Source organism: Camarhynchus parvulus, chromosome Z, assembly GCF_901933205.1.
Source record: "Camarhynchus parvulus chromosome Z, STF_HiC, whole genome shotgun sequence".
In the NCBI taxonomy this organism is placed as follows: domain Eukaryota; kingdom Metazoa; phylum Chordata; class Aves; order Passeriformes; family Thraupidae; genus Camarhynchus; species Camarhynchus parvulus.
In genome coordinates, this window is record NC_044601.1 from 23,127,595 (window position 1) to 23,155,579 (window position 27,985).

A 27,985-nucleotide genomic window follows, 5' to 3' on the forward strand; every position below is an offset into this window, starting at 1 on the left:
TATAGACTACAAATAACTTTTTCTTATATCTTCATTTTTTTCCATGTTTAGCTATTAAAGCCTCACAATGAGTTCTCACTGTATGTTTTCTGCTGGCTAGCAGAATCAACCCAGCGGCAATTGTGCATGCTGCTATGATTCATGGGATTGTAGATACTCATATTTTCTAACACATTGTATTTCACTGCAGTGAAGGACAGAAAAACCTGATATCAATAGAAGAACATTAAAAAGAAGAACGTAATCAAAACATCCTGCATATGGAAATTTACATTACACTATTAAAAATTAAAAAGCAGAAACGTGCAATACTGAGTGATGCTCATCACAGAATAATTTTTCAGAAGTAGAAATGAGACCACAGAGAACTACAGTGTTGTTTGCTGTTACTACGAACATACACCAGTCATTTGCACTGGAGCTGAAGGAAAACTATTAGATCATGGTTCACACCCTACAGATGGAATAAACCATCTTCTGCTCTTGAACTTCACAGATATTAAAAAGATGATGTCATCTGAGATCCATCCCCAAAAGCTACCAATTACACAAAACACACCCTGAACTGACTTTAGGGTATCTGTTAAAAAAATGGGGGGAAAAAAGGCATTTCACTGGAAATGCTGCATGGAAAGACACTATTGTGTTTCCATTTGCTTATAGCAGCTCTAGCAAAGAACTTTTCTACATAGAATAATTGCACACATTAAAATAATCCCAAAATACCACTTTGTTTTTATTCTCCATTTAGAATAAACTATATATAAAGTCAGGCCTTTGTATGCTCTGTGAACAATTTCTCAAAAAAATATTAATTAGAATATTCAACTGTCAACCTATTCAGCTTGGAAAAAGATGAAACAAAGAATTCCCTCTCCAGGCAAAGCAGTTAAGTCTGCTTGGCATTTGTAAATACAAAAGAAATAGAAAAAGTTTCAAAGTTCACCTTTAAGGAGAAAGTTTATACAGACTGATTACTTTGAAATTTCTCATGATCTGACCATGCCAATTTCTCACTAATATATCAAACGTGACAGCTACAAACCTTTCAAGAAAAACTAAAGTTTCTCTGCATTTTTTCATCATGGGTTAAAAGCACAAGATGATGTATCAAAAAGGCTAGACTAATCTCAGAAGATCCCAAGATTGCTATCTCCCAAAATTCACAGATTCATAGAATGGCTTGGGTTGGAAGGGACCTAAAGATCATCCAGTTCTAACCCCCCTGCCATGGGCAGGGACACCTTACCCCACACCAGGCTGCCCACAGCTCCATGCAGCCTGGCCTTGAACACTGCCAGGAACAGGGCATCCACAGCTTCTCTGGGTGACCTCTCCCTATGCCTCACTATCTTCACAGTTAAGAGTTTCTTTCTCATATCTGACCTAAAGCCACACTCTTTCAGTTTGAAGCCATTCCCCCTTGTTCTATCACCACATGGCCCGTATAAGAAGTCCCTCTCCAGCCATCCTGAAAATCCTTCAGGTACTAGGAGGTAGTGGTAGTATCCTCTCCGTCTAAAATTGTTCCTATTATATCCAAAAACTACTTACACCCCACACCAGGATTTCATAATGGAAAAAAAAATTGAAAGGGAATTCTATGACTTGCCGGTCCCATGACTCCCTGTCATGCAAGTAAGCGGCCAGACAAGCCCTTTTTTTTATTTAGCAAGTTACAATTGGTAGTACAAATTTGATCTGCAAAATTGCAGTAGTCTCCAGCCATACAATTAAAAATCTCATAAATTTTCTCAAGCCAGAGGTGGCCTTTTCCACTTCAATACTGATTACTATTTTAGAACTTTAACTAGCTGAAGAAACAGGGAAAAGAAAAGGCATTAAGACAGAAAAATATATTTGTGAACTCGAGGAAGGGTCAAAACCTTCCCATAACTTCTGGAACAAGTATGACCAGAAGACATAGAAAAATAATGACTGGGTAAAGCTCACATTTTGAAGTAGGAAAAGTTACTGCTTTACACAGATATTCTGGCACTAAGGTGACATCAGAATTACCTTAAACAAATACAACCATGACAAACACTAAGACCTTCACTGACCAGTGCAGCTACAGATTCAGATAGCATCAAACCCAGCTGACTGAGCTTTTCCATCAGAGAAGGATTACTATTCCTAGCTCTACATCCTTCCTATAGAAGGTGAAAAGGATTTGAGGGGAAGCAGAGGAAATTATGTGACTTGTCCTGAAAAGGAAACTCATGGCCTGGGTCAGAAGTTATCTGGGGCCTCAGCTGTCACTGCTGTCCCACAATACACAAAATTAAGTCTCTATTCTCCTAAGCATGTCCTTTCCATCCTCCTGGCTTTTTGGGGATGGGTCTCTTGTCCCTCATATAGTGGATTTCCAGTGGTGCCTTTGGCCAGAGACAGGGCCTTATTGATAGCACACTTAATCTGCTAATGGCTCCAAGAAATTAGTTCCTTAGTTTTTGGGTATTTTTAAAATTTCTTTACTGCAGGATGATATAATTTGAGCCAGGAATGGAAATCAATCTATTTGTATACAAAGCCTGAGCATGAACAAGCAATTACAATGCCTTTTGGAATGGGTCTGGGGACTCGCCGTGTTTTAGACATGAGAAGTGTCTTGCTCAGTCCTTGCAGGCTGCAACACTTGAAGAGAAGCACTTGAAGAGAGAGGCTTAGGTACATCAGTGGCCTTAACTTCCCACAATTGCAGCATCACCTGGCTGGCAATCACCACTGGAGAGGGCCCAGGACACTTGCTGTCCCAAAGCAGGGTCAGTTAAAGCTGCTCCTCCATAGAAAAATACTCCACAGGTGCACTGCCAATCAATTCCAGTACTTGACCACTTACTCAATAAAAACATTCCTTCTGTTTTTGTGGAACTGCCTGCATTTCAATGTGTCCCCATAGACTCTTTTTCTCTGCCACTGGGCCCCACTGAGAACAGTGCTCACCTTCTTCACTCCCCACCAGGTAGTTAAAGACATGGATAGGATGCCCCTGAGTCAGTAATGCTGCTCCTTGCTCCCCTGAGCTGATATGACTGCAGACTCAGCAGCTCAGACCAGCTTTGAGATATCTGGCTTCCAAGACAGACCCATAATTTCAGTCACCATCAGTGTCTCCTTTCCAGAGTTGCTAGCTTGTCTCTGAATGAAGAGTAGGATATACTCCGCAAATTTCACAAGTAAACCAGTGTTGAAATAAGATTGTTTATATTATTGACACAGCACACACTATAGAATTACTTGATACAAGAACAGAAGACACCCATAATTTTACTGCCTTGTCAGATGTAAAAATTTATTTATGCTATTTGTCAAGTGTTTAAATTTACACAAAAGACAAACACTTTAACTTCAGGTCCAATTGTTCATCAATAAGCCCTACATCAGAATACCCTTGACACTTCCAAGGACAATTTTTACAAGACGCTTAGAACAGCAGAATATCATAAATAATGGCCAACTTCACAAGCGTGAGGATCACCACCTCATCACTATTTCTCTGCCGAGCATGAGAATAGAGGAAGCCTTAAAGCCATTTTAATCCCCAAACACTATCACTACTGCACTCAGAGCATTTACATCACTGCCCTGCATTAATAACACCAAACATTACAGTTAGTCGTAAAGATTTATCACAGCTTCCCCTAACAGAAATTACTTTTCTTTTAAACATAACAAGAGAACTGTGCATCAAAACAACTGCAAAATACACAATCATCCATTTGGCTTGGTTTTACAATAAAAATAGTATCGGTCATCTATATGTTAACTCTCGTGTCATACTCCTTACCCCCTCCTTTCTCACCTAGACCAGGCAGTTTAATTGCAGCACTGAGGTAGCATATTTTAATTGAACAGAGTAATATGTTTGATATTCTGCCTCTTCTCCTTTAAAGCACAAATAAACATCCCCACAGTTTTTCAACATCTTTGGAGAAGACAGGCACATAGTTCATTTCCAACAGCCACTCTATTTTGAATTCAAAGCACAAAGCATCTATGAATGGTAGATACATTATACCAGCTCGAATGAATGAGAACATATACAAGAAGGAAATATGTCAGTTTTATTAGAACTAGGGTTACATTTTAGTCCTATGGCACCTGTTGTTCCCTATTATGAAATGCATCTTTACTGTCTCTGAAATTTAATTTCAAAGACAAAGATCCTGAAAAAGAGCAGCTGTGCCGCTGTTCTAAATGATTTTCACACTATTGGCAAAGACAAATAATTGCAACAAAACCAGATTAAATCAATGGACCTGATATAAAGTCAACAGGAATTAAGATGAGTATACTAAGAGAATTAAAGTTAAGGCAGAAGGTATGATTTAATGAACTGAGAGCACTTTCCATTCACTTAGAAGTTAAAGCTGAGATAGCCTTAAAATAATTAAAGAAAAACCAACACCAAAAAACAGACAAACAAAAACAACCCAAAACCACCAACCAAACAAACAACAAAACAAACCCCCAAAACAACAAAAAAATTTAAAAATCAAAACAAAACAAAAAAATCCACCACTGCAAGAGTAGAAGCCTTGTTTCCTAACAAATTGAGAGTAACAGTATCTCAGCTTTGCCCTTCTGGCTAAAAGCTTTCAAAGACTAAGCTGAAGTTAAGCTGTACTCTAGACTGCAGCCTTAACTTCTAGACTGTTTATTAAAGTAACTCTTACAGACACACCTGTGTATTTAGGGAGAATAATAAACAGTGATCCTAAAGAACAGAAGTAATTTCCTGCTCTGTGTGCCATACTTGTACACAAAGCCTTGTAAAACTCTACTGAATGGTACAAAATCCTCACCCAGCCCAAGGCTGGATCTTTGAATTCCTTCCTCCATCTTTCACACAGGAAAGCAAAAATTTTTACTGCACTTAAAAATCCCTTGAGTCAGCCTCATGCATAGGGGAAAGTGGGTTTTAAGATGTTGGAAACCAGACTGAGAATGTAACTGAGCTAACAGAAAAACTCCCATGGAAACATCCAAACAGCTGAGGGAAAAATGCTGAAGTTATAATGACCAATTCAAGCTGGTTATGAAGGCATTGATCTTAATCTTTCAAGTAACCCAAAATGCGCTCCAACACCTGTTACTAAAAACTTAAGGCTTTTATGAATACCCTCTTACATACAAAAAGAGTATTAAACAGAAGGAACTTGTTTACAGTAAATACAAACATCTGAAAAATCTCTGAAACCTGTTTATACAAATACTAATAAATTCTTTAATATTTTGTACAACTAGAAGGTGCACAGATTGGCATTCAAGCAGTCAATGCTGGCAAACATCTCTCAGACAATAACATGATTTACTTGGATAACAATATAGTTTAAAATGCCATAAATTAAAAAATAAGTTAGTTCACATTTTTCCCCAGATTTTATGTACATCTTAGTCTTTAATGAGATCGTGCAGCTTTCTTCAGAAGCTCGAGGTCTTTCTGACGGCTTTTAGCTGCTCTGGCACAGCCATACTCTTCCAGTTGCAGAGGGATATACTTTTCTATCTGAATGAGCCCATGCCCAGCAGGACTGGTAAACAGCTTAATCCAGGATGGCTTAATGTTTCCTCTGAAGCCCAGAAAGGCCAAGCTTCCTGTGACAGAAAAAGCTCAGCATTACCAAACCAGCTAAATTCACTGCAGCATCATACAAGACTGGTTAGGCAGGCAAAGGCAAAATTCTTTCCCCCACATTATTCGGACATTTATCCATTCTCAGCTTTACATGCACCTTACAAAGAAATAATGATTTGCAATTTCCTGTCTCAATATTTCGTATTAAATACCCTGAAATCACAGGGGTAATTTGAAAACACAGCTAATTGGACAGTTACAAAAACTGCTTTCTCAACCACAACTTGTGGCATCACTCTGAACAGATAAGAGCTACCCCATGCGGCCTATAAACTCATCATGCCTCAAAATACCAATAGTTTCTCATTCCTAGCTTCAAGTTATTTTAGAACAGGAAATACTAGGCAGGCACAGGAGATTGCTTAAAGATATATTTACTGGGTGAGGCACAAAATACAGGAAAAAAGCCTGGGACTCTTGTGTGATCCACAGGCACAAAGAACTGCTAGTTACTTCTCTGTTTAAAACAAGCGTCACACAATGGGCTAAAGGGGTTTTCTGCCCCATCTGCTAAAGGGCTGCTCAACAAGAGCTGACACATAGCAGCCACACCAGTGCAAACTGGCAACCACCCTCCACCAGCTGCATCCTTCTCACACACCCCATAAGAAACCCACCACGCCAATATAAACACAAAGACCAAGGTGGTGTCAAAGAAACGTGCAACATTTCCACCAACCATTGCTCTGAAGATAAGGTGGTTTCGCTGTCCCCAGGGACATTAAGGCTTCACCTAAACTATTAGGAATTGCTACATCACCTCTTGTGCTCAGCAGAATGATAGACCTGCAACAGGAACAGCATGACACAGCAGCTATTATAAACACATTTTTTAATATTCTGGCTACACACCCTTCCAGCTAACTGCCCTCAGTGTCCAATTCCTTATGAATACTTATGACATGGAAATAGTCAAGCATTTCCGAAAGTAGTACTTAGAATTTCTTGGTTTTAAATTGACTTTAACTTCAAAGTCATTGGAAAATGTTATTTAGATACAGTTTTGTATCAAATTTGTACAAATTGTATCAAATTGTTATTTAGATACAATTTTGTATCAAAAAAATCAAGTTTGGATATTGATCCAAATTTAGAAAATTAAAATACTGTTTATTTTCTGACACTAACTCTCTATCTTTACTTAGTAATAAATAACTTTCTCCCTATAGGGAGAAAACAGTATCACATCTTTCACACAGTCCTCACCACTGTCCTTATTAAACAAAAAGTTATTCTTGTTTTAAGCAAAGCAGCATTATTACATGATGTTTTGTTAAAGAAAATTATTTTTGAGGAAAAAAGCAACACCAGAACAATTTTAAGTGCTCAAAATCTGCTTAGTTTTCTTAAATAAGGATACACTGTCCAATAAATTGCTCCTCTGTTTCTCCTTTCTGCCTGAATTTAGACATATGTTTTGTTCACTTTCAGTGCCCAGGTATCATTATCTATTTGTCATTATTTAAATCCTTGTCAGACAGCAGAGTTACAGCTTGCAGGACATACTGGAAATGACTGGTCATTGCACATACCTTTGTGGAATTCCAGATTTTAAATATCCATCTACATGCCTAATGTCTACTCCAGAAAATAATTTGTTTCCCAACACTGTGCCAGTGCAGGCATCTACTACAACAATAAGTATTCCATTACCCTTGAAGGAAAACATGGTGTCATTGACCTGAATGGGAAGAAAAAGAGAGAGAAAAGGAAGTTAATATGAATCAAACAGCAATTCTACTGCACTCAGTGGTAATCAATCTTACTCTAGTTTAGACACAGTAATTTCCTTACAAATACTTGCTTCTCCCTAACAACTCTTCAGTTTTTCCTTTGAAAGGATGCTGCTTAATGGGACTTCTGAAATTGCATGGGAGTCTTAAGCCTGTAGCTTCTACAGGAATATTGCACATTCCAGGTGACTTAGTACCTGCCTCAGTCATCGCTCCAGCTTTGGTAAGCTAAAAGACACTGAATCCCCTGGACTTCTTTACAATAATACAGTCAACTGATCCCTGCAGCTGGTTAGTTCCAGCCCAGTTTCTTCCTGCTGCTTTGGATATGGCATACACATTCCTGGAGAAGTTTGCAGTTGCAAAGGTCAATCTGTTCACGTGCCATTTGTCTACCTGAATAACTGAAGGTTCAGCCAGGTCAACAATGACACTGCAGAATGTAAGGAAGTACCATTAAGTGGTACTTCACCTTCACGTGCAAGTCTACTTCAGCATCTGAATGGAAAAGTCAAACTAAACTACTTGCTATACAGTATCACATCACTGAGCTTATTTGGGCCACACCTGAACAAATACAGAAATCTACTGATTCTTTAGCAATTGCCATTTAGAGGACTTCAGCAAAGCTTAATGGCTCATGTGACCCATTCCACTAATTTACTAATCTGCTTGCACAAGGACAATTTCAACAAAATGGATTTAACTAACAAATTTTTCGTTTATGTCTTCCGTTTATTTCCAAAACCAGCCATAAATGTATGCCCACACAGATTTAAACACAAACTGAACATTTTAAACTCTGATATTAAGTGGGGCTTTGAAGTCTCACTTTCTAATGTTTAAACATAAGCTTTTTGGCTTTATTTTTTAAACAATGAACCAATCTTTTCGTTCAAGTGAAGAAAACTGAGATCTGCAATATGAAGAGCCGTACAACTGCTACAATACATACTGCTATAGTAATATTTAAGAAGAAAACCGTAAAGAATACTTACATATATAAATGCTTGCTGGCCTCTGCTTGACTCTTTTTCATCAGATGAATTAATCTGCACAAGGAGGTAGTTTCTGTGGGGGTCACTGGTGAACACCATCTGGATATCAAACAAAACAGTTAAGTACACATATTAATGTTTCTTCAACACTTTATCATGCCAGTTTACAACAGACAGCCCATGCTCCAAAGCAAATACATCCATTTGTCAATGGCATTATTTATGGTACTACTAATCCTAATAAATATAATGATACATAGTGGAACCTATTTTATCTCTTAATTTCAATATTTTTCTCAGCTTGTATAGCTGAGACAATTTCAAGTTCACGTTAATAAGCAAAGATCCAAACAGAGAGGTTTGCCATGTAGATCTCTGCAGCAAAGCTCTCCATGTATCACAGACAATACTGCAGCGCAAGACATCAATCCACCTATGTCCCTCTTCTGTAGCACTTGGAGCAAGAGTTGTACAAAAGAAGAAAGAAAACTGCTTGAAACCATGCTACAGAAAAGACTCCAAACCTTCAAGGAGTCCAAGAAGATTAACAAGCTGACCACTGTAATTTGGTAAGTGCAGTATTCTGTGCTGAAAGACTGAAATTTGGACTTAAATTGAGTAGACATCATCACCAATCCTACAATTCAAGAAAGTTTTAGCTTATTTTATTTTACCTGAGTTGTGCCACATTTTGAACATGGTACAGTAGTTTTTTCTGGCATCTGCTTTATGACGGTTGGTACTTGGTAGTACTTTGGGTAAGCTTTTGCCATGCAATTACTTATCCCTTTTGATGAATCTTTGGTCACAATCTTGATCCTTTCACATCCCTGAGATGAGCAATAACTGTGACCATCCCTATTATATTTGGCTTGAAGAAATAAAAACAGTAATCTATACAAAAAGGGGAAAAACAATCTAAATTAACTGGTGAAATATAGGTATTTATATTCAATCTTAGCAGCTATATTTCATGATTTTCAGAAGCAGACAAACTACAGTATTCACTTGTGCGCCACTATCCAAAGGTTTGAAGGTATTTACAGTTCACTAGAGTTAGGAAATCCCTAGCAACTTATCTATAACTCCCCACAAAGGAGACATTAATATAAACATAGATGCTTTGTAAAGAAATAACAGTCCTCATATCAGTGACTTACAGGAAACAAAAACCATATTGCTCAGCATGAATTTTTTCCTTGCTCATAGATCTTTGCAGACATGCAGCAGAAATATTCAGTTTTACCCATCAACACTGAACAATACAGTTGTGCTACTTCAAATGCCTGGAAAGGCATTTTAGGGTGAAAAGCTCTTACACCCTAAAAAGCAACATAAAGCAACATAAAATGTCTGTTCAAAATTTATTTGTGAATTTTCACAATTCACTTGTGGATTTATTATAGACAAGCACAGTAGCAGGTAACAGAACAAAATAAATAAGAGAACAAATCATAAATTTAGACTCAATGTTTGCAGAACTCACAACTGATATACACAGGACTTAATTTACTGGAAGCTGATCATATCTAAAACCTCTCAGAAGGATCTTAGTGGCATCTGTGAGAAGTACTTTTGAAAGAGCGACTAGGACTTCTAAGTTCTTTTGAGACAGCTGAAAACAGATTAGGATTTTCAAAAATATAATTTTTAAATGTTGGAAGAGAAAGTCTCTTGGAAATTTATAGAATTTTCTGCTTAACAAAAAACCAGACAATTTCTCTGAAGACTAAGAAATTAAGTCCTAAAAGGCACTGCTGTGCAGCACACCAGAAATACTGAAAATATAGTAATATTTTCCCCAGACATGGGGTAGGAAATATCTTTGGCCACTGTGGTGCTCATGGAAAGTATTTCAATGACAACCATGGTAGTTTAGAGATTCAAAGACATATGAACATTCTTCCAAAAAGTTTTTGAGTCCTTCTCAACAGCTTTCCTCTTAGGCAGGTGCCTCAACCAGTTGCTTTTAACACTTTCAAACTGGACATTTCAAAGTTAAACATCTTCTAGCAGAGTCAAATGACAAGAGTTACCCAGTACTGTTGTCAAAGTAAAACCTCTTGTCTGATCTATTCTTTTCAAGCTCCATCATTGAAGACACAGGCGTGTAGCGCTCCACCTTGCTTGACAGAGCAGATGACCGCCTTTGAAAGGTTTCCAACACTATAAGAAAATCTGTCTTTGGTTGGTAACAAAGACCAACACGTATCCAGTCGTTCCTACAACCAATATCAAATGTATGAGTCCTCACAGGAACAGTTTAGGCGTCATTACAGAGCAAAGAGATCATTAAAAAAAAAAAGAAACAGGAACACAAAAAGCTCCTAAACCCTCAACTAGATGATCAAATCTGCACAGCCTATCATTAAACATTTTAGTAACATTAAGATTGTCTCAGCATATATTTGATTATATACTTCACAGATATTAAATAAGTTCATCTGCCAACAAAATCAAGTATGACAAGCTATTCAAGTGCAATTCTGCTCAACTTCACTATTAGTACATCATCATCTCCAAAGGCTTTTCCTTAAAGACACTATACTGGACAAGTGTTTAACTTCAGATGCAGATCTGTTGTGTAATCCCACACTTTTGTATTTGTAACTATAAAAAAAAAAAAAACCAAACCCAAGCTCTCTTCTTCCAGATGATTGCAAACTCATGCACAATAATTTTGCAGGACATAACTTCAGTATTGCCTTATGGATTAAAGCCATAAGAAAGAAGATATAGACATACATTTCAAAAGAAAATAAACATACTTGTTGAAATTAATGAGATACAGATAGGTGACATTTGGAGCTTTTCCATTCCAATGTATTGTATAGCCCTTTTGGAGCATCACCACTGGCTGGTACTGCTGAAAGGCAGCTGCTCTCTGATTAATACCTCGAAGAACCATGGGATTGGCTGGATACTCATCTCGGACAATAGTCATGGAAAGATTCTGTCCATTCCAGGTTTGGACATAAACCTATATGATATTTAAGAGGGCGAAAATAGGAATATTTGGTCTCTTTTGCAAAAGAAAACCAAATAGTGAAGCACAATCAGGACATTATTAACCAAAATGCTGCAATCTGATGTTCTGACTTATATAATGCACAAATCCATCCTGAATAAAAGTCCTATTTTAAAAACTATTATAGATTTTTCCCATCTTACAGACAAAAAAGGGTATGAAGGACAAAAAAAATTAGCTATAACACCTGGCCACACAGCGCAGGAACCAGAATGGGAACCTGTAAGACTCATATTCAGAAGGTGTTATTTAACATCTCCAGAAAACAAACCAACAAAACAACCCCTTAAAATCTACTCTGTGAAAAAAAGCAGACAGAACTTGTGTGGAAGACACCTTCAACGAAGATGTTTTAGCAGATACAGCTGCAACACAGAATTCTTGGCAAACACATTTAGTTTTATCTTGCAGCATCTGATACTGTACCCTCAGTCTGCTGAGAGGAAGCATGATGTATACACAATTGGCTCAAAAGTATGATATGTATAGAAGTATCTTTAAAAGTCAAAAAATTTTGAAATCCAAAGACAGGTAATTTTTTATTTGTTACACTACCTGACTCCACAAGTAGTTCATACTATACATTTGCCCCAAACAGAAAAACAAAAGTACTAGCCTGTGCATAGTTCCCACTGCAAACCACTCCACTCCATTCTGTGATGTTAATGCATTTGGGGTGTTGAATCAAGTAATTATCCATTCGGCCCACATAGGTATCCCTGTAGTCAGTCACTGAGCCATCTAGATCATGAAATATTGAGTTCTTGTCACCATCCAGATCTCCTTCTTCAAACCAGGGACCAGGCTTCCCAAAGAAGGCTTTCAAAGAAACCTGTCAAGAACAATAGAAGTTTTTGTTTTTCCTGAGGCTGAAACACAGACCTACATTTGCACATGTGCAGAAACACAGGAATTTGACAAAGCTGATTAAAAACTTTACAGCAAGGATAGCAGAATCTTGCAAAGCAGATGTGCTGGGTTTGACTAATAGGCTCAACCCAGCTCTTGCTTCTGAACAGTGTTAATATTTGCTGCAGAAAATACATTACTAAGGATATATACCAAACCTTAAAAATCTTATAAAAATTTCTTTTCAACTTTACCACAAGCCATGAATCATTTAGTGCAACATATCCTACATCTCTGTTGGTATTGGATTTTTTGGTCAGGAGACAAAGGAGGTGTGACCTCCAGCTAGGAGAAAAACTCTGAAGTAGGTATGCATAGAAAGGATGACCTACAACTCTTGTTTGTGTATGTTAAATACAAGGGGAAAAAAAACCATTTGCAAGACTTCAGGAAAACTTGTAGTAAACTTACATTTGGACGAAACTTCACAAGAGAAATGTTATTTTTTGGAGTCATCTGCCATGGATTTTTCATCAAGAATCCAACTGCACTGGTAAATCTGTCCAGAGTTGGCATGAAGTTTTTAAATGTGCACTTAGTAAGGTGAATAGGTCCATCATAAATCTGAAAGCCTCTGATTGGAAATGTCCTGTTGATGCAAGCAAATATTTATACCATCCTGTAACAAAATTCACGGTACACTTGAATCTGTATCAAATAACTCAGAAATCAATAAAGTAACCATTACAGAACAACTCGCAAGATAGAATTTAGCAAAGGAAATATGGTTTCTGCACTTCTCTAATGAGTCAAAAAATCCCCTGCTCCTAAATTTTCCTGTTAGCAGAGCTATCAGTCTCCATGTGCAAATGTACCCCTTTTTCAATATGAGAAATACAGCAGAAAAATAATACCTCCTGCTCTTTGATTGTTCATGGTAACTGGAAATGACTGCAGACTGGAAGAAAGCAAATGTCATTTCTAACTTGACGAGGAGCACACAGAGAATGGTAGGCTGGTAAGGCTTAACTTGACCCCCAGGAAGATGATGGAGCAGCTAATCCTAGAAACCACTTCATGTGCCTGGAGGACTGGAAAATCATCAGGAATAATCAGCATGAATTCACCAAGGAGAAGCTGATAAACATCTGTGATGAAATGACTGGCCTGGTAGAGCAGTGGGAGAGCAGAGGCGAGGGTCTACCAAAACTGCAGTAAGACTTTTGACACTGTGTCCCATGAAGTATGGGCCGGATGAGAGGACAAATGGTTGGGCCCAGAAAGTGATGGCATAAAGTCTACTTGGTGAGCAATAATGGGTGATGTACCCCAGGGGTCAATACTGAGTCCAGTCTTGCTCATTATTTTCACTAGTCATCTGGATGATTAGGCCAAGTATAGTCTATGGGCCAAGTCTGCAGAGGGCACAACACAGAGGGAAGCAGCTGATGCAGCAGAGGGTTGTGCTACCACCCAGACCCTGACAGGCTGGACAAATGGGTGGATGGGAACCTCAAGGTCTTGCACATTGGGAGCAACAACTCCTTGTGCCAGTGAAAAGGACCTATGGGTCCTAGAGGAAGCAAAACTAACCATAAGCCAAACAATGTGCCCTTGCCACAAAGAGGCAAAAAGTATCCAGGGCTGCACTGTGAGAAGTGTTATCAGCTCACTGAGGGAAGTGATGCTTCCCATTTTTTCAGGACTGGTGAAACAACAATATGGAGTGCTTGTGCCCAGTACGAAGGCAGATATGAAGATACTGGAAAGTGCAGCAAAGGGCCACAAAGATGGAGCTCTCCCACGAGAGATGCTCCAGTAAGTCCCTGGAGCATGTCTCATGGGAAGAAACGCTAGGAGACATGCTCAGCCAGCAGCAGAAAAGCCTCAGGCAGGAATCTCAATCTTCTGAAGGGAGGGTGCAAAGAAGATAGAGCCAGGGTACTCCCCAGTCACAAGGCCAGGAGCAATGTGTACAAGATGAAAAATAAGATGTGCCTGCTAAACAACAGGAGAAACCTTTCACTGAGTGACTGGTCACTGGCACAGGTTGCCCAGGAAATGTATGAAGAATTCACCCTTGGAAATATAGTAAAGACACCTGAACATTGTCCTGGAACCTGAGCCCTAGGTGACAGTTCTTGAGCAGGGGAGTTGGACAAGATGACCTCCAGAGGCCCCTTCCAGCCTCAGCTGTTCAGTGATTTCCACTCAACAAGACTGAATACCTCATATCACCACCACATTAATTTCCCCTCTTTAAATAGCTGAACAGCAAAAAACTAGGGTGGCTGGGGCCCACTTCACCCTTTGTCCTACTTGGCCAAGGATGTGTGGGGACAGAACCTTCAGCCATGTGGCCATGGCCAATACATTGTGCTACTTGATACCAACTGACATCATGGCTGTGAAGTGGGGGAAAGAGACTGTCTCTCATTTTCTGAAGGCAGAGCATTCCTTTTTCTGGGGAAGCAGTGGGGTAACACCAGTCCTGGCCAGAGGATTTGTCCACCAGGAGAACATCTGGGGTGCTGATGGTCTCTTGGCCATCTTGTTCTTCGTCTTGAGGGCTATCCAGTGCCAGGTTCAGTGGTGAGCATTTTGCTTTTTTTTTTTGCACATAAATCACCTTTGTTTTGTATACTTTTGTTATTAATATTGTCACTATTATTGTTAATATTCTTAATCTCATTGTTTCCAGTACACTTGCATCAGCTTGAGATCTCTGTCTTTTGTCTTTCTCACCTGAGGAGCTGGGCAAAGGGGAGTGGCTACATGGGGCTCAATTTCCAGCTGGGCTTAAACCAAAACAGTCTTCTTCCTAATTCTGTGGTAAGGGTAGGACTTGGTATTATGTTAAACAAGCACCAGTGCAAGTCAAAGAGAAAAGAGAAGGATCGTGGTCACAGATAGTGATTTGTCACAGACAAACTGCAGTCTCTAGTCCCAAGCTGACCTTTGAAATTCTCTTACCCGAAAGCTCTCTTCTAGACCCAAACACTTTTTAAGTCTAAGGTTCAATTTAAGTAGGATAACTTAAATTTCTACAGAATAGTAACCTGTGGAAGCATCAGATGAACCTGCTTCAGTAAAAAGGTGAAAGTGACACAGCTGCACACAAAGCATTAAAAAGAAAAAGAGAGCATCACTTCCAATGGACTCTTAATCTCTGACAGCTCAACCAAGAAGGGTCTTTACATCTGATACAGCAAATTTTTCTTGTATTTCTATTTCCTTCATTCTTGACATACTTACCGATTTCTAGGCAGAGTGCGGGTCTTGTTGTCTATTCCTCCAGTTCCCACATATTTATTTTGTCCACCTTGAAACCCGTAATTCTTGCTCTCACCTATGAACAGCGACTCTGATACCTCCTGGCTGGCACCTTCATCATTTGGGAAGCTCCCATCACTATACATCAAAGACAAATCTTTAGCCAAGACTCTCCAGCAGATGATTATACCAAGCCATAACACCACTTTTACTTCTGTAACAGCCCTCCTCAAGCAAAGTAGTATAGACTTCATGGACAATACACAAAACAATAGATTTAATCATTATCATTAACAGACGCTAACTCACTGAAATGTTCAGCAGATTCAAACATTAAAATTTCTAACTCCCTTTGTAGTGGAGCATCTTTTTATTTACAGCCCACTTTTCCAGTCCTAGAACCAGTTTGTCATAATCTCAACAGCAGTAATTTCAGTTCACTACCTAAGTTTCTTGATATTCTTCATTAGAAAGAGACTCTACCCCTGCCAAATGCTCACTCCCCTTTCTTTTCTATTACACACTTTCAACTGTTCAGGAGGACAAAAATACCACCTAAGGAATCATACACTACCAAGAATACCTCAATAAGTATACCTTTCTGGTAAAGAGGCAACAAGCTGTGGTATAAACCAAGCACAGGCTGAACTAAAGCAGAAACTTTGGCAGCTGTGCCAGTTTACAGCTTCTATGACATCGTCTGCATGACTGGGAATATAACCAGGCCCCAAACAAAAACTGCAGCCTTATGAAAGCATACCTATTAATTTCAATACATACATGTAGATTTTCTAAGCTTCTACGCAAGGAAATACAGAAATTATTAAAAAAGTACTCACCTCGCAAATGTCAAACCTATTCCATTGTCTGCAAACCTACAAGAAAGTCCAAAACATCAGTTGTTTTTTTCTGAATTATCCTACAATTGGTTAATGCAAGAGCACATCCTGCTATGCACTGAAAAAAGCTTGAATTTTTCTATTAATGAAACACATAACCACCGCACAGTTAACTTTTCTAAAAGCATTCTTGTTAAAAAGTAGTAAAATAATTTTCTACACATTTTAAACAGGACTTGAGAGCTTCAGGAAGACAACAGAAATCCCAGTCTGAATTTTCTGTCTCTACCAACTCTCAGGCTTCTTTTTACTACAGCTGGTTTTTTTGCTGTTTAAGGCAGGTGCTCATCTAAATCACATATAAACTTGCATATTTGAAATTGTGGGATGGTATGAGAGCTGGTCATACTGAGAAGTACCTAAAATTAACCATCAATCCTCTCCAATAACCCTGTTGTAATGCACTTTCATAAACAAAGCCTCAGAGAAAACAGCATGCAGCTATTTGCTTCCAAATACCTACCCAGAGTTCTGAATGAGGATATCCCCTCCCCTGACCCAGGCTCCATGATCATTGTTTTTGAAAGAGATTAATCTGTCAATCAGGGCAGCAACTCGGGGCTTTTCAGGGTCTGCATCTTGATGAGGTCGAAACCTGTGAGAGATAAACACTTAGTACAAGGAAACTTTTTATTTTACATGTGCCATATATGTTGTGCTGAGTGAACCTGAAAGACAAACAATCATCTGATGGGCAAATTTCACTCTGCTTAATGTTTGGAATGAAAGAAGCTAAAAGCAGGTACATCTCTGGTCCTCACTATTACTAGAAAAGCATCTGGGGTACCATGAAGCAGGGAAAGCGAAACACCTCTTTTCCAGTAATTCTCACAGGCTCAGTCTCTCTAAGTTTCTTTAGCTGCCTTTAGCCTACTTTTATCCCCCTTTTCCTTCTGCCCTCCCCACTTGTAGTGAAGCATTAATGTGAAAGTTTGAAGAAGGGAATTATAAACTCCTTGGAAGGACACACACACCTGACATTAGTTATGCTAAAACAGTCTGGACATTTTTCTAACTGATCCTTCAAATGTTTCAAGCTTTTCTGACATACAGCAATGCTGCTTCTTTGGGCATGCCTGAGGGTTTTTTTTCATTGCACTGCTACCAAGATGGTCTTGTACAGTAAATTATGACCAGAATCTAGTTTAAATAGTAGGAAGAAACAGTCTGATTAAGAACTGGTGACATTTTCACTTGATTACCCCCAGGACCCCAGACAAAAAGTAATACACTTTAAAAAACTGCAAACAGGCATTTTGAGCGGGTAAAGATACCTATGTCTGTTATCCCAATCACCTGATACTCTTTTGTTGAGATTTGGATCTGCCCCCTCCCCATCCAAGGGAGAAATGAGAAGATAAGTAAATGCTAGGTTTTGATAGACTCAGTCTTCTCAAATAACATTTAAATATCTCCAGTCTGGTTCCATGTACAACGATTAGGGACCTCACACAGTTATGCAGCATCTCATTCCTTTTCTTTCTGCTGTGAAACACAACCCCATTTTGTGCACTGAGTTTCTTGCATCCTCAACACACTACAGGCTCTCAGAGGGCATCTTGCCCCTCTCAAGTTCCTCTCAATTACCTGTTACAACTGAGGTAAACCGCAAGGGTCATATGGATTTTCTGTCAAAACATGGAACTAGCAGGTTCATTTCCAAATTATGAAGTACTGAGTATCATCAAAATTTGGAACTTTCCTCTTTGCATTTGTAGCAGTCATTTAACTTTCTTTGTCTTAAAACATAGGTCGATTGACAATAAAGAATCTATGAACCATATTTTCCGTGCTAATACTCAGTTAACACAATAAAATGTTGACAGATACAGTTATCCAATATTCATATAACCAGTATCCCAGGCTATTTTATTGAAGTTCAGGACAAGACTAAGCAGGTACAGTATAACCTGGAACTTTCCTAGACTCTCCATTACCTTCTCTCACTTTGTAAACTGAAGAAAATGTGGTTGATTGTACCACCTCTGCAAAGAGCCTTCAGTAGAACTGTACTACCGAGCTATGACTTCCAAGTCTAGAAGGAACAGCAGAAACATTCAGCAGTAGGAAAGGTGCACTACTGAAGCCTTTTTCTAACAATTAGTTAAAACTCATTTACAAATAAAAAGATTAGATTTTAAAGGAATATTTTCCTATCAGCAGCAATTCCAGAAAACATTTTAAGCATGGCAGTAGAGCATGTTTAAAATGGTGTCCTCTAAGAGGATGGAAACTATCCTGAGCAAAAGCTCAGAAGAAACCCAAATCCTTTAAGAGACACCATCTCCGTTGTTCCCAAAACAGATTAATAAATGAAGGAAAAGAATACATATGAACTTACTGCTTGGTTATAATTTATAAATTATTTTATTGTTTTAAAAGAGTTTTTCCCATTGGATATAAGAGCAGTCTCAAAACTTTGCCACTTTTCACCCACTTGAAAGAAAATATCCTTTACCTTGCATTGTTGTCCAAACAGAGATATTCTCTGGGATCATCAGCACTAGCATTAGTTGTTTTAACACCCTTATCAATGAACAAACCGGCCTGAAATAAGCAAGAAAAGAAAATTCATAATATCCAAAATTTAAGATAGAGTAAAAATGAAATTTTTAAAATTTAGGCATTGCATTCTATACATATATTAGAAACTCTTAGATCTTTCCATTTGGCTTAAATCGGCATATTCTCTAATGGAAAACAAGCTAATTAATATAATAAACCAGTCAGTGCTAAAATTATACCAATTATTTGTGATTTTAAAAAAAAGGCAATGGAAAATTTTCTAAGTTCACTTCAGATTTCTTCCACATTACCAGATGCTGGAAAATCAGCCAATCCTGTGGTGAGTTCAAATTATTCTCATAAATGGAAAAGAAACCCCAAAACCCACTGTGAAAAATCCTTTGTGTTTCACTTTAAAACTAAACTACCTTTACCATAAAAGATAATTTTGATCCATGCAGTAATAAGCTTGAATAATGCAGTATGAAATAAATTACTTGAGAAAATAAGTGTGAGGAAGCATTTGTGCTCTTTTACCTGAATTACTTACAAATACCTGTGACTACTTTCACCTGTGATCCAAATCAGGATTACAACTGAGTCTTATACACAAGCAGATTCTCAGATCTGCTAGTGGAGCTCTCCTTCAACATGGAACTTTAGCACACAAATTGCTACCCTTGTTTAAAGATGATAATAGCTATACAGGTGAAAATCTTTTCAATCTTTTCTTCACAATGCACTTTTGTTTCAGCATGCTCTAATTCCAATCTGAATAAAATACCCTACAGTCCCAAAAACAATATTAACACAACTTCCATCAAACACTGCATTTCTTAGTATCCCAGACAACTGTAAGGCAAAATCAGTTTCACTTGGCAAAAAAAATCCAATAATGATTTTATGAGGTTTCAGTTGTTAAAACTATGAGAATCTCATGCAGCAAACAAACACAAGTAATTATTTAGAATTAGGTGGTTTGTAAATGTCATATTTATACATACACACAGCAGCTAGATTCCAAATGAAATACTTTAAGGATTTCAGCTGAAGTGAAACTTTCGCTGAGATGTGGAAAAGGTTTAGAAGTCATACTAACAGAACACTCCTCAACGACTGCAGGCTGAGAACTTCATAAGAAAACTGTTGCAAATAAGTGAGCTCCTGAAGCAATATTAAACCTTAATCTCTAGCCAAAATTGCGCCACCATGTGCAAACACCTGAGACTCAGAAAAATAAACTGTAGCAACTCCAGCAAGCTATTAGATGAACCACTGCTATAATAAACTTGATTCTTTGAGGGTCAGCGTTCTTCAGAGTAGGAAACAAAGCTGTAAACAGTAGGATCTGAAATGCTTCTGGAAAAAGTATTTTATTAGAAGGATTAATTTATTTTAGTTGTTTGTATCTTACTAGGCTCTGAAGCACTGAATATCCAAAATGCAACTAAAAAATATACCCATGCTGATTATACATTGGATTTTGTGCTGTGTTTGAACTCTACTGTAGAACAATCTCCTACCCAGCTTAAAATGCAAACAGACAGGTTGTAATATAGAATACTGAGAGATAAAAACTTCACCTGTTTTTTAATAACATACTACATTACCTTAAAATTAGAATGAACCCTGTTGTTATAGAAGATTCCTAGGGGTGTAAGCTCTGATTTGGTTTCGATGGCTAGACTATGAGAATCTCCTGTAGCAACCCTGTGGAACAAATACCATATTCCAGCATCCTGCAAGTAATGAGAGAATAATATTACTTATAAGTGATTCTGATACTACTATTGGTGCTGATATGTATTTTATAAAAAAGACTCCTAACAAAAATTTAATCAGTGAAAACGTGAGATTTTGCAAATAAGGCTACATTCTAGTGGACAATATCAACTAAAAAGTGTTTTGCTTCTTAGTGAACCATTCAACACCACATATTTTAGATGTTTTAATATTTCAAAGTAGAAAAGTGTTCAAATTCATGTAACTTCTGCATTTTAGTTATGTCATCCCACACACTAGATTTTCCTTTACTAGTAGATAATCCTATTCACAGTAAGATACTCAAAATCATTCCTCCTATCTTTGCTCTTTCAGTCCGTTAAAGTTGATTCATCTCTGCTCCCATCAAAATTTAAATGGCACAGCCAAAAAACCCCTCAAGAGCTTTCAGTAGACAGAAAAAAAAAGCACATCAAGAAATCTGGCCAGTTCGGGGCACTGTGCCAATGACATGCAGTAATAATTTTAGTCTGTTCATTTTCTATAATTCTTTAATATCTCAGCTCTTAAAGAAACTGGATTTATCTGCTAAATGAAACCCACAAAACTTCCCTCTCAACTACATCTGCATTTGCAAGAGGTGGCATCATGACAAGATCTGCATTGGAGACATCTACTGACATCAAAACTTTTGCCTGATCATTGGCCGTGTGCCCTTAAAAAAAAGAAGAATCACCCCACAAGCCACATTAAAGAATTAAACGGTAGCTAAAGAAACTTTGGGTGCTCCATCTCATGAAAAACAGCCATCAACCTTTTTCAAGAATCATGGATAAACCCAATTCACCCTGGCTTAAAAGATTTCATGCATTTCACTCCAAGAATATAATAATTTTCCAAGGAGTGCTGGAAATTCTACTTTACAGTAATGTTCCCATCCCAGTGTGTAATGATTATGCACTGACATTTCTGGTGATTAACCATTACAAAGCAAATATGGATGTTCCATTAATAAAAATACCAAAATCTTACCTCACATATAATTAAGTACAGCTCTGTGTTTGGCAGACTCAAATTTTACCCAAAAAACCCCCTCATGCTTGAAAATAGATTTAGATAAACTTAAAAGCTTCTTAAGCATCTGAAAGCATTCAGAAATATGAAAAAGGTTGGGTTTTTTTTCCCTTCTCTCTCATACACACCAAAACAAAAGAAACATCTACTGCCTGTAGAGCCTTTCAATAGGTTTCACTGCATAATTAAGGATCTTGGGGAGGAATGGAATTATTTGGCTGTGAATTGCTCTAGTTTATACCAGAAAAAGTTCCATAGTGCCGAGTCTGTATGAACACAGTTGAATTATTCTATTTCTGAAACAATAAGCTGTGGTCCCTTTATACTAATATGTTTACATCCATGCAAGGGATGTACATCAGAGAGGCTGAACTTTTTAAGACACAAATGTATGCTCCAGTCAGACACATCCTGCTAACAAAAGCAAGTAATATCTACTGGGATGAGCTACACAGGCAGAAAAAGACTTTACAGGACTTAAGCACCAGAGAAGCAAATGAAGGCTGTTTAACCTAGCCTGCAAAGCCTAAACTAGGTATATTACACAAAATAGGCAAAACAGAAAGACATTGTGTTGGACAAAAAAGAACTGGTTTAATTTGGGAGGTGAGTCCAGATCCCTCCTAGTGATAGACAGTCAAAAAACCAAACAGAAGCAAACCCACTACAGTAAAAGCAACAAGAATTAGACCACACAAAAAACAGAACAAAATTTTCTGACCTTTTTATTACTCCAGATATTTAAATTCAGCTAAGTATTTTGAATCCTATTCTATTTACTAATAGCAGTTACCTGCTAAAAAATAAATAATTTACTTACATAAATGTTATCATTTATAGATAAATGTTTTCTGTGGTTAAAAACACACAGGCTCATATTCTTCCAACACCAGAGCCTTTGCAACAACAATCAACAACCTTTCCTGTTTTCCATTTCCATTGATCTCTTCAGAAAAATCCAATTAAAAACCTTACATTTCTCAGCCTCTCATACAACATAAAATAGACTCCAGCTCCCTCCTCCACAGTATGTACAGATCTTTATATCACGGGCAGCTATGAGAAGATTATTTGCACTAATATAAGGTTCAGAACAAGCAAAAGCCTATCAGCAGTCACTGGCTGAAAACAATTACCTAACCACTGACAGAAAAGAAGCATTTTAGCTGTTTCTTACACAATGAACACCTAGCAATTTTTTATTCCAGCCACTACAGGTCTTGCAGAGCTGTCACTAAACTCATGACAACCTACAGAAAATACAGACGACTTAATATGAAATGCACTGATTCTGTGAAAATAAAAGGATTTTTACACAGACACTACTACATTTCTACATTGACACTACTGTCAGGTCTATTAAATACAGAAGACCTCCTCTGTTGCAGCCACAACAAAGATTTTTGGTGTCATTTAAATGCACACCCTATACCCTGCACTTTCAATGGCAATATGCCGCCAAACATAAAAAGAGGCATATATATAAAAAGAAAATATACGTATATCTGGCAGTGTAAATTTTACAGATTTTACAAATGCCAGTGACATAAGTAGTTTGTCATGAATTACACCCAGATGCCTTACCTGTGAGCCTGCTGCTGCATTATTTATAAGATGATTGTTGGGATGAGAAATCCAGAATGTTGAAACGGCCCTGAAATATTATTTAGAAACTAGTTACTAAAGAAAATATCTATCTCCAACAGAAATATCTTCCCTTTTTAACATCATCAGAAAAAGGTAAACTGATGAAGGAACTACTTTGCATGCAAAATACAAATCACAAAACCTTCCACATCTAGAAGTCAAAAATACCTTTTTTTTTAGTTCAGTGGACAGTACTGTATTTTAATGTTGTACAGTTATCCCATGCAATGATAAACTGTTTTAAGAAGCTTTCGCAAGAAACAAGTAGCATTCAGAAAAAATAGTGGTGACAACTTCAGAATATGCATACATTTACGCAGTAGTGAAGTGCTCAACAGACTTCTAAGGTCCCAAGTATCACAAGAAACAACAATGCTCCCATAAAATATTTTTTTTTCTTTAATAGAAGTCTAAGTGTTATTTTTTATTGCTATTTTTTAAACAGCAGTACTATATGAACTACATTCATTAAATTATAGATAAAAATGTTTCCACCTGTACTTTGTCAAAAGATCATCAGCACTTTAACTGCTACAGCTGGCTGCATTTTACTTTTTCATCATGACATACTCACATGCAATCTGTGGCTGGCACTGGGACATAACTTCCATATACCTTATCCCTAATCCCAATACACATACTGCTGTTTCTGTCTGTAGGTAGAAGAGTGCCTGGTTTTGTGACTAGCCCAAGGTTGTGGAACAAAGTATTCCTCTGCTCAATGCCATCTTCTATGAAGAAACAGTGACCTAGTGTGTCATAGCCAATGGTGTCCTTTATCTGTAGAAATACAAGTTCATTATGTCAGTAGTAACAGCATTTACTGAGATTTATTTGACAAATACCATCTAAGTTTTACTATCTTGGCACAGCTGCAGAGTAAAGCGTCTGTAGCAGCAGCTCAGATGATTCAAGCACATAGTTTTATTCACCCCTTACAAACACAGTGCTGTCTGGAGAGTTTAGCTGCCTTGCAGCTGTTTTACAGTTGGCTGCTGTAAGAATCTCAAAAAACCAGAACGATGAGAATTGAATTACTATTTGTAGTAGAATTGAATAGAATTACTATTTGTAGTAAATTATTTATCCACTGAAATAAGAAAATCATTGCTGAGCATTGGATTTGCATAAGAGATGGGATTATTTTGGCATCTAAATGCTCTTTATAATATTTATTCCAACCTAATAGGTTTTACTCTCTGTGCACCTACCAGCAAGCCATTAGTTGCATGAACAGTCACACATCTGGAAAAACAGTGATGAATGGAAAGACCTTCCAGATAAGTTTTAAAAGTATATCCTCCTTTTTCATCCACATCCCCACAAAGGTGAAAGTGAACAGGATAACTTCCAATCTGCTGCTGGCCCATTTGATTCAATTCCACATAGGAAAGGTGAACAGATGTAAAATTCTTCAAAATCTAAAAAAATTAAGTCCAGAGGGAAAAACCAATTTGCTTTTTAATCAATGGAAATTTTAAGTCAATACATCATCTACCCCAGATGTACAGAAGATAGATTTATTTTGCTGGCCTGTAGCAACTTCATACAAGTTATAACAAGCATTACTGTCTTGCTCTACAAGAAGCCTTATAAAACTGTATCCTTCACATATGATTTCAAAATTTAAATCTCTATGTGGCTACAACAGAGGAACTTTCACCAGAAATATTGCCAAATTACTGTTTGGTCTTTACCGGGTGTCATATTAAATATTCTTCCATGTACTGTCCAACCAAACAGAAGTCACCCTTATCTGGGTGTGTCAGTAAATAAGGCGCCCCAGCACTGTCCATCTGGGACAGGCTTAGCTGAATAAAACCCACAGAATTATGCAGATTCAAAGGAACCTGTTGAGATACCTAGCCCAGTTGAAAGCTTGGTGCTGGGTCAGCTTCATAAGACAGTGCTCAGAGAATACCTCCAGTCACAGAGATGCTCATGATACCAATTGGTTCCACCCTTTCATTTTCCCAGTATGTGAGCATTATTTGCCTTCTTTAAGCCTGGTTCCATTGCCTCTTGTCCTCTTGCTGTGCACCTCCAAGAACTGCTGTAACCACACTGAACCCTCTCCAGTACCTGAAGACAGCACGAAGATCTCTCCTCTCAACTGCCCATCACTCATCATCACACACTGCCACACCACCTTTCCAGGACTCAGACCAGTGCATCTACGTTTTCATTGCAATGAGAACTCAAAACTGGACACTGCACTCCCGAGAAATGTCTTTACTAAGGAATATATGAAATAATCCTCACAATCATACAACTTCACAGTAGTGTTACTATGTACAAAGTAAAGTCATAATGTGGTTGTATCAGTAATGCAGGAAAGTATTTTCTTCCACCTAACCTGCTATGAAAGCATAAACCAAATGCAACAGCTAAATTGCAAGGAGCTAACCTGAGTTAAAACCAAACAAAAAAACCCAGAAACCAAAAAAAACAAACCCTACTTTCTTTCTTGTAACTTCATTTCATTAATTTAGCTGTACTGAGTATTTATCAAAAATATCCATTTTCATAGGGAAATCAGTACTGTTTTTTCCTCCTTCTCTAATTGAACCCTTAGAGTCTGCTTACCTAACATACAGAGGGATGGTCAAAACCTGGCCTTTTAGGAATCCTTAATCTCTAGTTCTTTACTACTGAGAAGCACCAAAACTGCAAACCACTGCCTCTCCTCATTGCTACTAAGCCCCCTTTAAGCTACCGACCTAGTGACCAGTAGGAAATTCAGGGTGTTCAAAAGCTATTACATTTCTTAACATCTAGGATCCCTCTGCTTGAGCAGATAAGATTAGCATAAACCAAAAATACTCTCAGTGCTGAAGTCTAGGTTTGGCAGCAGACACTCGCTACTCAGTCTCCTGGGAACAACTTAACTTTGATGAGTCAAAATGTTTGTTCTCTTTTCTACCTTCCAGACAACTGAATGTCTGCTTATTTACACTTCGGTCACACTTAGCAAAATTCACAGCTTGTCATTATCTTCTTTCATTACATTATCTTGAACCCTTGACATCTGGAGTCCACCTAACTTCTTCCACAAAACAAAAGCAGCCACATAGTAAGAATGGGGCTTATTTTCTTCCCACTATTATGACCACCACTATGAAATTAAAATCTGTATCCAAATACATTAGAAAGAGATTTAAACTGTGTTGACCACATAATGAACACAAATATATTTGCAATTAAAATTTGAGGCCTCAAACTTCTCTGGTATCACTGAAGCACTGCTGCTCAAATCTTTAATCTAAAAATGTAATTGAACACCAGTTTAAATACTAGTTTCTAGAACACTCCATTCTCCTAGGTTTGTTTATTCATAATACAAGAAATTTGAAGCAGTTTCCTTTATAGAGTCTTAGTACTTTCAGACTTCTAAGAAACTAAATATAAAACCCCATAGTACAAGTGAGTTTCTTCCCCCCCTATGCCTCTACAGTGCTCAGGTTCAGATGGGAAATCTGAATTAGGATTCAATGCTCATCACCTGGGGAGGTACAAGGGCAGTGAAACGAAGGAAGAGAAATGCCAGGGAGGTCAAGTTTTATTCTGTAATGTTATAGGATGCACATGCATGGATGTCACTTGTTCAATCCCAATGTTACAGTACCTGCTGGATGTTTCTATAACAGTTTGAGCATTATATCCCTTCCTTTAATTTTGCAGATTCAGTCTTGAGGAGTTAAATCTAATCTGGGTAAAGATGAGAATGAAGTAATTTCCATAAAAAGCAACTGAATGAACCAATGTTCTTTAAGTTTTTTAATCTGTCGAAGTTAAACATTAATCTTTTTGTCCTTAATATGCCTTTATATGACAGAAAGTTAATTTAAAATGTCTTTCAAACCTTGATATGTCCACCAAATGTATCGTAACTGAAGAACTGACACTCCTTTTCACGATAGCAGGTATTTTCTGTCTCCCCCTTTATTAGGATGTTTCTTGTAAGAACTCCAACTTCTGCTCTCATGTCCACTCCATCAATTACTTCTCCAACATGAGGAAACTGAGGATTTTCTGTTCAACAACAAATTCCGAAGCAGGAGGGAAAAAAAAAAAAAGAAAAAAGGCACCACTGATTAAAACCAGAATCAACTTACACAAATAAGAAAGATAACCACAGCAACAAAACCTATGCATTTCTCTTCCTTAACATGCTGGTCTCTCTTAGCTTTTCTTATAGTAGATGTATTTTTCATTTTAATAAGAAATCAATCCTCAAAAAATATCAACATTTTATTTGCAAGTGCATCTTATAGTTTCAGTCCAATCGTTTGTAAACAGAATGGGAAAAAACAAAGAAGAATTTATTAATCCAATGTATCAAACTTTTAGTGAAACACAGATGCAGACTTGCTTTAAAAGAAAAAAATATGCTGGCTGCTTAATCTGTTTCAAAGACAAATTAGGAACCAGAAAGTGAAGCCAAAACACTGTTTGAAAATGCTGTATTGATCTCCTCCTAAAAGAAAAAAGGACTTGCTTTCCTAACTAAATTTCCTCTTTATGTATCTTCAGAACAGCTACCTAAGAAAAAGGAAATGATGAAAAGAAGACCAGTCTGGTTTTACACCTGTCTTCAAAAACCCAATCAATTTCTC

The 27,985-nt window shown here is 37.6% G+C and overlaps 1 protein-coding gene across 2 annotated transcripts in view; it reads right to left on the reverse strand.

The window, feature by feature from the left end:
• Window positions 1–3,135: 3,135 nt before the first annotated feature.
• The window catches only part of CEMIP2 (cell migration inducing hyaluronidase 2), a 50,067-nt gene continuing 25,217 nt past the window's right edge, over window positions 3,136–27,985 (reverse strand). For both annotated transcript variants that reach the window (XM_030968342.1, XM_030968343.1), the window contains 18 exons: window positions 27,232–27,401; window positions 24,581–24,790; window positions 23,944–24,149; window positions 23,307–23,376; window positions 20,537–20,665; window positions 18,880–18,968; window positions 16,885–17,016; window positions 16,362–16,397; window positions 15,505–15,660; window positions 12,721–12,898; window positions 12,017–12,232; window positions 11,141–11,352; window positions 10,409–10,594; window positions 9,047–9,266; window positions 8,373–8,471; window positions 7,174–7,322; window positions 6,321–6,427; window positions 3,136–5,601 (listed from right to left, as the gene is read on the reverse strand). In XM_030968342.1, coding sequence (XP_030824202.1) covers window positions 5,405–5,601; window positions 6,321–6,427; window positions 7,174–7,322; window positions 8,373–8,471; window positions 9,047–9,266; window positions 10,409–10,594; window positions 11,141–11,352; window positions 12,017–12,232; window positions 12,721–12,898; window positions 15,505–15,660; window positions 16,362–16,397; window positions 16,885–17,016; window positions 18,880–18,968; window positions 20,537–20,665; window positions 23,307–23,376; window positions 23,944–24,149; window positions 24,581–24,790; window positions 27,232–27,401 — 2,762 coding nt within the window. In that variant the 3' untranslated portion in view covers window positions 3,136–5,404. The remainder of the gene's footprint in view (window positions 5,602–6,320; window positions 6,428–7,173; window positions 7,323–8,372; window positions 8,472–9,046; window positions 9,267–10,408; window positions 10,595–11,140; window positions 11,353–12,016; window positions 12,233–12,720; window positions 12,899–15,504; window positions 15,661–16,361; window positions 16,398–16,884; window positions 17,017–18,879; window positions 18,969–20,536; window positions 20,666–23,306; window positions 23,377–23,943; window positions 24,150–24,580; window positions 24,791–27,231; window positions 27,402–27,985) is intronic.